The sequence below is a fragment of the Capsella rubella genome, unplaced genomic scaffold (assembly GCF_000375325.1).
Source record: "Capsella rubella cultivar Monte Gargano unplaced genomic scaffold, Caprub1_0 scaffold_7, whole genome shotgun sequence".
Classification (NCBI taxonomy): Eukaryota; Viridiplantae; Streptophyta; class Magnoliopsida; order Brassicales; family Brassicaceae; genus Capsella; species Capsella rubella.
The window spans coordinates 17,061,310-17,073,987 of NW_006238917.1; the positions used below are offsets into that span (position 1 = coordinate 17,061,310).

The 12,678-nt window shown below is 33.3% G+C and overlaps 3 protein-coding genes across 3 annotated transcripts; 1 reads left to right on the forward strand and 2 right to left on the reverse strand.

The window, feature by feature from the left end:
* Positions 1-2,892: 2,892 nt before the first annotated feature.
* On the forward strand, positions 2,893-4,145 carry LOC17879204 (transcription factor WER). The gene is made up of 3 exons (XM_006285275.2): positions 2,893-3,129; positions 3,285-3,414; positions 3,493-4,145. The coding sequence occupies exons 1-3, from the start codon at positions 2,997-2,999 to the stop codon at positions 3,962-3,964; spliced, it is 735 nt and encodes a 244-aa protein (XP_006285337.1). The 5' UTR covers positions 2,893-2,996; the 3' UTR covers positions 3,965-4,145.
* Positions 4,146-5,565: 1,420 nt separating this feature from the next.
* On the reverse strand, positions 5,566-8,422 carry LOC17878032 (tryptophan synthase beta chain 2). The gene is made up of 6 exons (XM_006283504.2): positions 8,299-8,422; positions 7,871-8,213; positions 7,286-7,502; positions 6,652-7,189; positions 6,150-6,248; positions 5,566-6,047 (listed from the first exon to the last, which is right to left on the reverse strand). Exons 1-6 carry the CDS (start codon positions 8,369-8,371, stop codon positions 5,794-5,796), a joined length of 1,524 nt encoding a protein of 507 aa, XP_006283566.1. The 5' UTR covers positions 8,372-8,422; the 3' UTR covers positions 5,566-5,793.
* A 1,363-nt stretch (positions 8,423-9,785) lies between these two features.
* Positions 9,786-11,720, reverse strand: LOC17879760 (pheophytinase, chloroplastic). The gene is made up of 6 exons (XM_006283918.2): positions 11,315-11,720; positions 11,126-11,237; positions 10,941-11,034; positions 10,513-10,690; positions 10,353-10,422; positions 9,786-10,264 (listed from the first exon to the last, which is right to left on the reverse strand). Exons 1-6 carry the CDS (start codon positions 11,644-11,646, stop codon positions 9,953-9,955), a joined length of 1,098 nt encoding a protein of 365 aa, XP_006283980.1. The 5' UTR covers positions 11,647-11,720; the 3' UTR covers positions 9,786-9,952.
* Positions 11,721-12,678: the final 958 nt, after the last annotated feature.

Sequence of the window (12,678 nt, forward strand, 5' to 3'; positions counted from 1 at the left end):
GGATTTTAAGGCGGATTTTGAAATCATTAGTTGAATAACAGTGGATTTCATGAGACTTTTTTAAATTCATGTTTGAATAACAGTGGATTTATAAGTTCTACACAAATCTCTTAAAATTCTATTTTGAATACACCCTCCTAAAGCTCTCAATTTCTCAAAACTCATATTTTATGGCTGGTTGCTGCTTTAGAGTCTTTCCACATCCATATTTTTTCCAGAGTTACAAATCCACAGCAATCAAACTTTATAAATTTTGTATTTCCTTTTTTGATTCACAGCCAAAATATTTCCTTAATTATTTTGGCTGTTCAAAGCCATTTTTCCTAAAAAAAGCAAATTTTCAGCTTTCCAAAAAATTAATTCCTATAGCCAAAATACTACAGCAATGAAATCTACAGCTACAGCTCAAAATATATAGCCAAAAATCCAAAGTTACAGTTGTAACCAATCAAGGCCTATGTCACACATTAGCATTTCCTTATGTAGAGAAATCATTACCGAAACCCTAATCCAAATAGGTAACTCTTAAACTTCCTATTCTTTTTACTAAACCATATCTCTGTTAGTTTATAACTCAAGCTATCTATTAATGCTTAAACCAACAATACGCGTACGGCTATAGATACCCGAACCCTGAGTTCTCGCTCCCGTGCTTACTCGGTCAGCCATCTAAGGAAGAGTTAGTTGGTGTAATTGATTAGAAGTTGTATAAACGATATTTTCCATAAGGGGTAAGGTGAGAGAGATGGTCTCTAATTTCAAAGAACGCAGAATATCGAAAAAGATCAGTGTGGGGGTTGGGGCTTGATGACCCATTAGGAAGATACTAAACAGTATAGTTTCTAATTACAATGTGTTTGTTGGAAGTTTCTAGTTATAACTAACTCTCTTGTGGTTGTGTGGGAGTCTCCAGTTTAGGTACTTTGGATATTTTGTTAAAATGAGTGGATAGATCAAGAGGGGACAACTCAAGAATTTTAGTAATGTTATTTGACTTTTGTCGACAAGAAAAATGTAGAGCAAATATTATTTAGATCACACAATAAAAAGAACTTCAATGCGAATTGGATTTATGCATCAGAGAACCTCTCGGCATTGATTATGTCAGTATTAGTATTTGGCAGAGAAGGGGACCATTCTCAAAATATGAATACATGGACTGAATGTTTGGTAAAAATAAAATCAATGTGCAATCTTTATATCTCTCTTGCCACCTGCATGGAGGCATTCATTTTGGGAAAATTTAAGATTTGTATTACTGATTCATATTTCTAATTTATTAGTCTCAAATTTGTCAATACATACATAACGGTTCATCAATATTATTCTATTACATCTTCTTAGAACCATTTCATTCAATTGGTATAGATGATGCAAATGTTTGGGGGAAACAAAACAACTTAGAGGGTGTTATTAGATTCTACTATAAAAGGAATTTTAACAATTTTAATTAAATCATAGAAAGTAAATAAATTAAAGAATTTAAATGACTATGAGAGTGTAATCTATAATTTTTTTTTATAAGTTTTTTTTTCATAATCTTGTAAAGTCTCTCAAACAATCTTTATTTTGTTGATATTTTTCATGAATTTATTTGTGAAGAAAAGTGTTTATACTTAATGTAAAAATATATATACAATCATAATCCAATAACATAATAATTTAATTCGTTAACAGTTTGAGATTATTTTTTAGTTGAATAACACACAATTCTTAATGATTTTATAAAATCCTAAATCCGATAACTTGATATTTATGAAGATGTTAGATGAGTGTTTACAAATTAATAACTAATAACACCAAACTTTAATAGAGTTTAATTAAATCTTGATTGAATAGTAATAAACTCTATATAACATTTACAATCATAAAAACACTATTTAAATGACAAACTAATAACATTCAAATTTGGACTTTACACAAAATACATTAAGTGCTGCATACCCTACAAAGACAGGCTAAGTTTGTCTTCCATACTCATATTGTTATCACCATTTTTGGGAATTACTGTTTATGATCTTTTTTATAGATATTTTTCATACATAACTAATTTTGTATTTCATATTGTACTTGCTAAAGAAGGTGAGTACACACTTTTATCCATCTTTCATCAATCGGCTGGTCATCTTTACAAGATCTGAATAGTTAGTAAGAAAAATTAAATAATGTTTCTCATCACTAATATCAACATTATTGGGAGCATCTTAGAATTGAAAATGGGTATCTTAGCACAGTGATTTGTATTTTATATAAAATGGGTATAAACAATGTGCTAAGATACCCATTTTCAATTCTAAGATGCTCCCAATAATGTTGAGCCTTTTAACTATTCACTAGCGTTTTTTTAAAAGGTACCTTAAACAAAATAAATTTTTAAAAAATATAAAATAAAAAAGAGAAAGAAGAGGTACTAAAAAGAGAACCTTTAGAAGCGGTACTAAAAACGGTAAAATGATTCCTAGCTACATAAAATATCCGTCAACACATGGCCACACATGCAAACAATATAATTGTCTCGTTAATTACATGAATCTATTTTCATTACATAAAAACATACATAAACAAACATAAGTTATGTGTACAACACCATAGAGTAAATTTTTGTCATCAAAACACGCTGATTTTGGTCCACACGATCAATGTTAATAACATTTACGTGAAAAAACTTTATAAGATTAATGAAATTTACACTTTGTGCTATATACTCACTCCGTGAGATATATTATTGTTTGGTTTATACAAAACGTGAATAGAGGGGTTTAATTTGAATTAAGAAAAAAAAAATGTTGAAGATAATAATAGATACGTACTTCTATATAAGTGAAAGAAAGAGAGCATCACATAAAATATAAGTCCCCTAATAAGTATAACAAGAGAGTATACAATAGTACTTTTCTTATGATTGTACGCTGAATGAGCTATAGGGACTCAAGTAAGATTGAGGAGAAGTGGTACGTGAAGAGATCCCATTGGTTCAACACTGTGCAAACAAAGAAATGGGGAGGATGACTTGGTTCGACGATGAGGGGATGAAGAAAGGAGAGTGGACGGATGATGAAGACAGGAAGCTCGCCGCGTACGTCAAAGAACACGGTTCCGGCCACTGGGGTTCGTTGGCTAAGAAAGCTGGTAGTAGTCTACTCTACTAATTACACCATGACTATGCATATTCCAAGTTTCTGTCGTATTAAAAAGAATGAATAATTTGCGTTTTAGTACGTTTTCGAAACTTAATTTGCACAGTGTATATCATATTTTGAAGAGGTTTTTATTGTAACAAACAGGTCTGAAAAGATGTGGAAGGAGTTGTAGATTAAGGTGGATGAATTATTTGAGCCCTGATATTAAAAGAGGCAAGTTCTCTCCTCATGAGGAACAACAAATCTTCAAGTTCCATGCTCTTATTGGAAACAGGTAAATCATAGATATGCATCTTTATACTAATTATATGCATCTTTATACTAATAATGTTACATATATAATAATCATAAGGTGGGCAGTAATAGCTAAGCATATTCCGAACCGAACAGACCATGACATCAAGAACTATTGGAACTCGCGTCTTAAGAAAAGACTCGCTAAAGAAAGAATCAAACCAGCGACGACTCATGAGCCAGCAGCTATCATCACCGTCGAAGCCACCTCCACCTCAACTACGTCGCCTTCTCCGACACTTAGCACTACTTCTTCTTCTTTTTGCCCCACTGGCTCTGCACGTCTACTTAACAAGCTTGCTACTGGTATCGCCTCGAGAAAATACAGACTCGACAAGATCAAGATGGTGATATTACAACCAAGAAAAGCAAGTGGTAAAGAGAAGATGTTGATAACCATGGAAGAGGAGGATTTGATTGCTTGTTTCATGGACATTGATGAGAGGCTGATGAGTACGACGCCGTTTTGTGAGGGTTCTACTGCTACGACGACCAGCTTAGTGGCTTTTGATGACTGCTCGATAGTTTGACACTAGTATCCCAAAGTAACACCAGACGAATTTGCGCAATTATTTATCAAAGGTTTCATATATGATAACATGCGGACTATTGTTGGAGAAGCTAAGTATGATTCACGACGATTCCAATAGTAAATAAGCATATAAATATTCATTTTCATTACTATTAGAACCTTTTTTACTTTTCTCGTGATTGTCCTGAAGTTACCATTTAAAGCCTAAAAGTAGTAGAAAAATGATGTTCTCATTTTTTGTATGATAATTTTATTTTTCTCATTTTTCTTTTCATTTTTGTTTTACATCAAAACTCCATATATCAAGTTATCGGAAATAACATGTAAAAGTTTATTCAATCATTACATGTTTTATGAATCTCGCATATAAATGGTTTTAGAAGCTAACCATCGAAAAAACTTACTTTATAAAGTGAATGGTTTACCAACTATTTTTATATCACTTATTGTAGTTTTTAAAATGAATGGTCCGTAATTTTCATAGTGTCCAAGAAAAACTAGGTGAAAATCCCTAGCCAAATAGAACGATTAGAGTTTTGCAGGGAATCGATCCCTGGCCTAAACCAACATGTCAACTCTTTTTCTCAAGTGGAAATCACTAAACCAATACCACTTGGTTATAATGTGTATTATAAATTGGTATGATACCTTCTGGTGGTCAGTGAGATACCTTATGATGGTTAGACAGAAGGTGAAAGAACCCAAAGTGGATAATGAGGTAAGCTATGTTTATGCAAAGATTGAAAGATTGTGTGAGATTGAAAAATTTATATATTCTGATGCCTACCGTTGCTAACCTTCAAATTTTTTGGTGACCGCTTGTATGATAAGCTATGTATGAGGCTGCAAAGATAATTAATGCATTCATATCGAATTGGGCCAACTTAGCTGTCACATTTATTTGTGAAGTTGCAACAGTTCCAAGGAATTTGGACCCAATGTATTATTCGAATTGAAACTCAAAACAAAAGAGTTGGTTTAGAATTAAGCAAAGAAACACAACAACAGGTCTAACAAACTATTTGGATTTTTATGTCATATTTTAATTTTCCAGCATCTAGTTTATAATAAGGATTAATTGGGTTTTTATTACATTTTTGAAACATAATTGTAGGAGTAGTACATTTACTATTCATTATTAGCAAACTAATACATTTTTACTATTTGGACACTATTTAGACACTATTAAAAACCCTCTTAAATCTAATAACTAAAAATATTCATCAAAATATATTTGTTTTCTATAAAATTTCAATTACACAAAAATCTGTATTTTTTTCTCTATAATTTGATATGCATTTTTTAAAAAATAATTTCATATATTTTTCAAACAAATTTTGATACGTCTAGCTATCCTTATGTACAGTTGTGTGTCGATGTACGGAAAATCATCCGTACAGCGGTCTATATATACGTATAATTGTACGTGTATAAATATATTCTGGTCTATTTATGTATATTTGTTTATGTGTAAATATGTTTATATGTAGTTGTTTCTCTTTGTACAAATATTTGATGTACAATAATATGTTACTGTACAGTTGTTTGTCTGTACAGATATCTGAAATAGTAAAATTGTACTATTTTGCTAATTGTGAATAGTAAATGTACTATCTTTATAATTATGTTTCAAAAACGTACTACTTTGCCAACACACCCATAATAATCACATTATTATTACAACCAGCTACGAGAGAAAGTTGTTTAAAAAAAATAAAGAAGAAACACAAAACTCGACCACTGAGAGGTGAATATGAGCTTTTGTCTCTGTAGCACAAAACTCGACCCAAGAAAAACACACTTCAACGTGATGAAAAATACTTGGAACTAAACAACATGAGGAACTTTGGACAAAGACTCTCGTATCTTCTCTTCGCTGAATGATAAATCTATCAATTCGCCTTGTAAATACTTGTCGTAAGAGGTAAGGTCGAAGTGGCCATGTCCACACATAGCCATTAGTATCACTTTTGCTTCTCCTGTTTCTTTGCATCGGAGAGCTTCTCTTATGGTTGCGGCAATGGCATGAGTCGGTTCGGGCGCTGGTATTATACCTTCTGTTCTTGCAAACTGAATAGCACCTGCAAGATAATTAAGTTGATATTAAATTCCAATGCAAAATACAAAATGTAAAGTAAACTAAAAGCTAATTGAGGTGTTGGTGAGATTAGGCGAAGAACCACCTTGGAAACACTCTATTTGAGGAATTGATATTGCTTCCATGAAACCTTGTTCATAAACATGTGAAATCAAGGGTGCCATCCCATGGTACCGCAGTCCACCTTTCAGAAAAAACATAGATAAACACAACAGATTAGTCGAAAGGAAAACCAGGAAATCAAGAATCAAGAAACAAGAATCAAGAATCAAGAATCAAGAATCAAGAAAAAAGAAGCAAGAACTCAAGAAATCAAGAACTCAAGAAATCAAGAATCAAGAACCAAGAACCAAGAATTCAAGAAATCAAGACACAAGAAACAAGAAACAAGAAGCAAGATGTCTGAGAAGCCTTGAAGTTTGTGTCTCTTGGGTTTGAAACTTACTTATTGGCAATAAATAAGAAAAACAAAACGAAAAAAGAAAAAAAATGAGGAAACCAAGAAATCAAGTATCCAAAGGCCACAGAACTCTTCACATTTAGGTGTGGTTAATTAAGATCTTGAGGTTAAAGCTTAGTTAATTTACCTGCGTGGATAGGATCAGGAATGAAGTCATGTCCTAAAGTATGCATCTTCATCAAAGGAGTTAGTCCAGCCGTATCGCCGAAATCATAAGCGTAAACCCCTTTGGTCAAGGAAGGACAAGCCGAAGGCTCAACCGCTCTGATAACAGGATTCATCTTGCCTTTGAGTTTCTCCCGGATAAAAGGAAAACTCAAACCAGCAAAATTCGATCCTCCACCAGTACACCCGATGATAATATCAGGCGTTTCGCCAAAATTCTCCATTTGTTGAATGCATTCTTCTCCAATAATTGTTTGGTGTAACAACACATGGTTCAGTACACTCCCTAGACAGTATTTTGTATCCTCTTTTCTTGCAGCAACTTCAACAGCTTCTGAAATCGCAATGCCTAAACTTCCCGGACTTGAAGGATCTAATTCGAGGATTCTTCTACCCGCCTCAGTGAGATCAGATGGTGATGGATGAACCTTTGCACCCCAAGTTTGCATCATTAACCGGCGATATGGCTTTTGGTGATACGAGTTGGCAACTTGCCATACCTATAAATGTTGGAATAGTGTAAGAGAAACAGAGCAATTTTCAAACAGAGCAATTATCAAGATCTTACTGGAAGAATCTTATCTCTAAATGCTTACTTCACAGTCAAGGCCAAACAGACTAGAAGCAAATGCTAAAGAACTTCCCCATTGGCCAGCGCCGGTTTCTGTCACAACGTTCTTGACACCTTCTTTCGCATTGTAATAAGCTTGCGGAACTGCTGTGTTGGGTTTGTGAGAACCAGCTGGGCTACCACCTTCATATTTGAAGTAAATCCTTGCAGGTGTTTGAAGAAGCTTCTCCAATCTCTTTGCTCTAAAACCAAACCAAGAACAAGTTATTCATATGGACTAACCAAGATACTTCAGCCAAGATAATAAATTTGAGACTCTGGATTAAAAAGAACCATTCAACTAAGCAACACAATCCAATGATCTTAAGACCATGAAATGCTATTTCTCCTAGTTCTAAATACAACCGTTTGAAAATTAAAAAAACCATTGAGAAATGAGGAAATCAAGAAATCAAGAACCATTAAACTAAGCAAGATGCTTTCAACTCTCCCAAAGATCCAAGGCTCCAACACAACACAATGATCTTAAGACCCTAATACTATTTCTCCTAGTCCTAAAATACAAACGTAAATAGACAAAAAGCCTTGTACTATTCCAAAGAAAGAGAACCTGATTAGAGGAGTTGGACGCCAAAGCTTATAGATTTCAAGAACTTCCTCAGGGATATCAATAAACCTCTCTTGAGTTGCTTCTTGTTTAATTAACTCATTAGGGAAAAGATGAGCCAAATCTTCAGGTTTGATCGGTTCAAAAGTCTTTGGATGCAACGGTGGAGGAGGCTTGACTGAAAGATCAGCAACAAGATTGTACCATTGTTTTGGAATCTCAACGACTGATTTGTTGGTATCAGATCTCAAAGCTGCTTTAGCTCTTAAGCTAAACCCATTTGAAACCCTTGTTTCTTGCTTCCATCTTCTTTTAAGAGTTACATCATTCAATCCTTGACAATCACCTAATCAAATCAAAAACACAATCTCAAGAACATCAAACATTGAAACATTCAATAAAAAGAAGCAAGATATCAAAAGTGAACTTACCAGTAAAGAAAACTTTAGGTGATGAGACTGATTTGGTGAATGAGTTTGGAGGCAAAAGCAATTGAGAGGCCATTTCTTATGTTATCTTTTTTTATCAGTTTCAAAGATATGACTTAAGGGTTTTATGAGATGGTATCAAAGATATTATAGTTTAAAGCTTTGAAGACTATAGAGTGACAGAGAGAGATCGGTGAAGCATTTAAAATAGTATACTCCAAGGAAAGACTTCCCGGTACCCAACGTGACATCTAACCATTTTAATTCAAATTTGTTTTGTCTTTCTTTCTTTACTTCTTTTTTTTTTTTTGGTTTTATTGGACCACTTCGATTTAATTACGTTTTTTTTTTTTGGGCAAATCACTATTGCATGCTTTCTAGTTTCTACATAAACAAATTAGGAATTATCACATTTAACATGAGAAAGAGAGAAAAAAAACTAATAAATCTAAATGAAATTGGTAATTTATTCAAGTTTATGTTCCTTACACAAAAACAAAGTATGTAACATGACTTTATTTATAACCATGTGATTAAGGAGGCAAGAGTTTGACTTCTTTTTTTTTTGTATTCAATTATTGTAGTTAAAGCATTATCTCCACTGTCTCAAGCTCTATATTGTACCAAAAAAAAAAAATTATTTATTAGGTAAATTCTAATAAATGCATGGACTAACCTTACATAAGATATTATCTAAATTTCGTTTAAAAACAACGTTATTTTGACACATTTCATACAAATTAACAAAAAAACCGTACATCTTTATTTAATACTAATGATTAGTGACTTAAACATACGTACAAAAAAAAATTTGGATTAAATGGTAAAGTATAATATGATACAATGTTACTTTGTAAATATTCAACAACATGGAAAAACCATAAAATTGTTTGTTTTAATATCAAATTCATCAAACCAACCTCAATAAACCTCCATAAACTAATCACATCATATATACTCTTAATTACGTCTTAACCCTATTATAAATTCAATTCATTATGTTGGTGTATTGTATCATGAATGTCCTTTAATTTGTAATGATTCAACAACCAAAAAAAACTAGTAGATGTGTGTGTCCACAAATATCTTCTAGCTATCAGCTCGTAGTGTATCTCTTACTTACCAAGACAAGTATAAATTGTCGAGGACCATGCCATTTACTCAGTTTCTAGTTTCTACATAAGTACAATTACATAAGTATCCTTCTACCAAACAATATCTTCCGGTCTATAAACAAACACATGAACTCTATAACAACATCACATTCCAGTTCACACCTAGCTACTCTATACTTCAATGACATTGAGATTTTGACTAAACATAAAAGCCTATTTTGCTAACCTTGCTTTCATATTATATATGTTTAGCCAATTTTAGTAATGTACCTACACGCCTACTTATTCAGATTGTCTGATTTTAGTTATGTAATAAAACTGTACTTAGTTCTAAAAAAACTCTTACAAACCTCTACGATTTGCTCACAATCTTGGTACATTCAGAAACAACGAAATGTGTCAAGAAATAACTAATCTGTGTGCTTTACAGTTTATCAAATACCATTTTGATGCAGTCTTTTTTGCCAAAAAAGTTGCACATACGTAAACAATAAATCTGTTATACATTTATAAACAAGTGTACACCGCCAAGCAAATCAAAACTAGGTTGACGAGAGTTGAGCCAACCATGGAAGGAGACGCTCGTGGACAAGATCGGGGCGATCATCTTGAGGGCAATGTCCAACGCCTTGTAGAACATAGAGGTTGAAGTTAGGTAACTGATCAGGAAGAGAAGTGAAGTACTTTGCTACAGGACCGTCCAAAGGGGTTAGTCCATCTTGGTCTCCCCATAAGACAAGAACCGGTTTGGATATTTCCGGGATCAGCTTAATTGGGTTTGGTCCAGGCGGACCGGTTAAGATTGAAACAAATGCATCTAGCGCTCCTTCAGTATTTGCTGGTCCAGCAATGATCTGACATAACATTTTCACATATAAGTAAACAAAACTTTCATTGCTTCTTTGTCACTGAGACTCTGAGAGTGAGCAATAGGACAAATACCTCAACAAGGGTATCATCTACATTCTCCTTGTTACCATAAACATTTGTCAAGATGTTCTTGAGATTTTCCCTGCGTTAGAGCTCTCAATAAGATCCTTTCAAAGTCAAGAAAAGAAGACATATTTGTAACTCGGTAATGAAGTGAAGTATTATGACATACTTGTCTTTAACACGATTGAAGAGTGCAGAAGCAATTCCTCTTTGCTTAAGTAAAAAGTCTATAAGCAAGAGTAAAGGCATCAGCAGCTTGATTCTCCAGTCATCAAACACGGCTTTATTGTTCATACCACCAGCACAGTTCAATAGAACAAGACCTTTCACCAGATCTTGTTGTGATTCTGTTTTTGTTTTCCCATAATGTCACACCCACTCAAATCTCAGTATAACGTACAAGTGATAAATTTGATATAGATGATCAATCAATAGCAAAAAATCTATGCACTTCTGCACTTTGTGAAACCATAGATGCATCACAAAGCCTAAGCCATTTCTATCTCATGTGACAGTTCAAGGAAATGAAAAACATAGAAACTTAAGACTCATGCTAGTGAATAGTGATGTCTTTAATTCAAACACAAGCTCTTGTACCTGAGGCAGCGATGACACAAGCAAGGCTTCCAACAGAGTTACCAATCAAAATCGTTGGTTTCTGAACCACTTCTTCCAAGAAGTTAAGTATCAACTGCAACAAAATAAAATCAATCAACCAAAAAAAAACCAAAAACACTTCTTTGAATGTCAAGAGTATGTCACAAGGTAGGTTATATATATACTTCAGCCCATGACTCCATTGTATAGCTAAAACCAGGTGGCTTGTCTGAAGCACCAAACCCAAGTAGATCAATCGCATACACTGTATGGTTCTTAGACAGAGCATTTATGTTCCTGAAAAGACAATAAAGTTTTGTTTTTTACTTGTAAAATCAAATGCAAATAGACACAAAGATCACTTAGTTTGATACCTTCGCCAATGAGGAATCGAAGCACCAAACCCATGAACCAAAAGAACAGTTTGACTCGCCGGAGTAACTTCCTCCGGCGAATCTTTAACAAAGTAGTTAACGGAATATTCTCCTTTCCATTTCCATTTCTTGCTTCTCTCTCCTATCTCTACCAACTCTACTGCTTCCACTACTCCTCCGCTTGAAACCGCCGCGCTTGAAGACGCAGTGGCTTTAATACAGAAGCGATCTCTCCGGAGGCTAAGCCGTCTTAAGGTAACCGTAGAAGTCGTCGTCGTCCGAGATACCACCGTTGACGGCGGAGCTAACCCCGTCCATGTTAGAGCTCTCATCGTTTTTATCTCTCTGAAGTCGCTCTCTCTCTGTTTGGTTTCTTCAGTTATCGTTTCTAGAGAGAGATTAATCTTACGTGGCTCTCTTTCTTCCAATCAAAAGATTATTTCCGGTTTAGGTAATTTCGGTATAAACCGGTTAAACAGGTGTTTTGATTAAACCGAGTGGTTCAGTTTTGGGGACGGTGGAGGAGATGACCATGAGAATCAGTAACAGCCACTCGTTGGGTTTAAGGAACTAACGGAAAGTCCACGTGGCGTTTTACATATGGTTTACGAAGATTACAGAGGATATTGGGAAATGTATTTTTATTTATTCTTTCTTTTTAACAAAATTTTATATAAATTTTAAAAAATTAGACTGGTTGGAAATGAATTGAAGATTTCAGTTTTATTCTCTGAATCGATTACGAATAAATAAAATTTAGACTGGTTGGACTTAGTTTGGTGATTTTTATAGACTTTGGTTTTTTTGTAAAAAAAAACTTTCAAAATTATTTATAAAAACACAAATTTACATATGATGTTTGGATTTATTAAATTCCAGTTTTTGTTAAGATATTTTTTTTTGTTACGAAAACATTACCTCAAATGTTTTGTTTTCGAAATGGAAAAATGGTAACTTTGAAAGAATGTTGAGAAAATGGAAATATGAAAAATAAATGAAAAAATGATTTCTTAGAAAATAATATATCAATTCTCTCACTATATAAATAAAAACAAGTTAACACCTCCCATTTATAGAAATATCACCTCCTAGATGTAAACTGTTTTACTAAATTCTCCCATATAAAAGGTTTTCAATAAGTAAATATCGGTCCAAAAATAATCAACGAAAAAATTATCTTGCCCAATTTTATGAATTGTTGCACATATGATTTGATAAAATAGGAAAAAAATGTTTTATTTGATAAGTACTCTTCAAAGATCGTAAATAAATTATAAAAACCAAAAAAAAATCATATAAATAATATGTTGTTATATTATTATGTTTTTCTCTTTTTTTGGGCAAGCATATGTAACAATTTATCA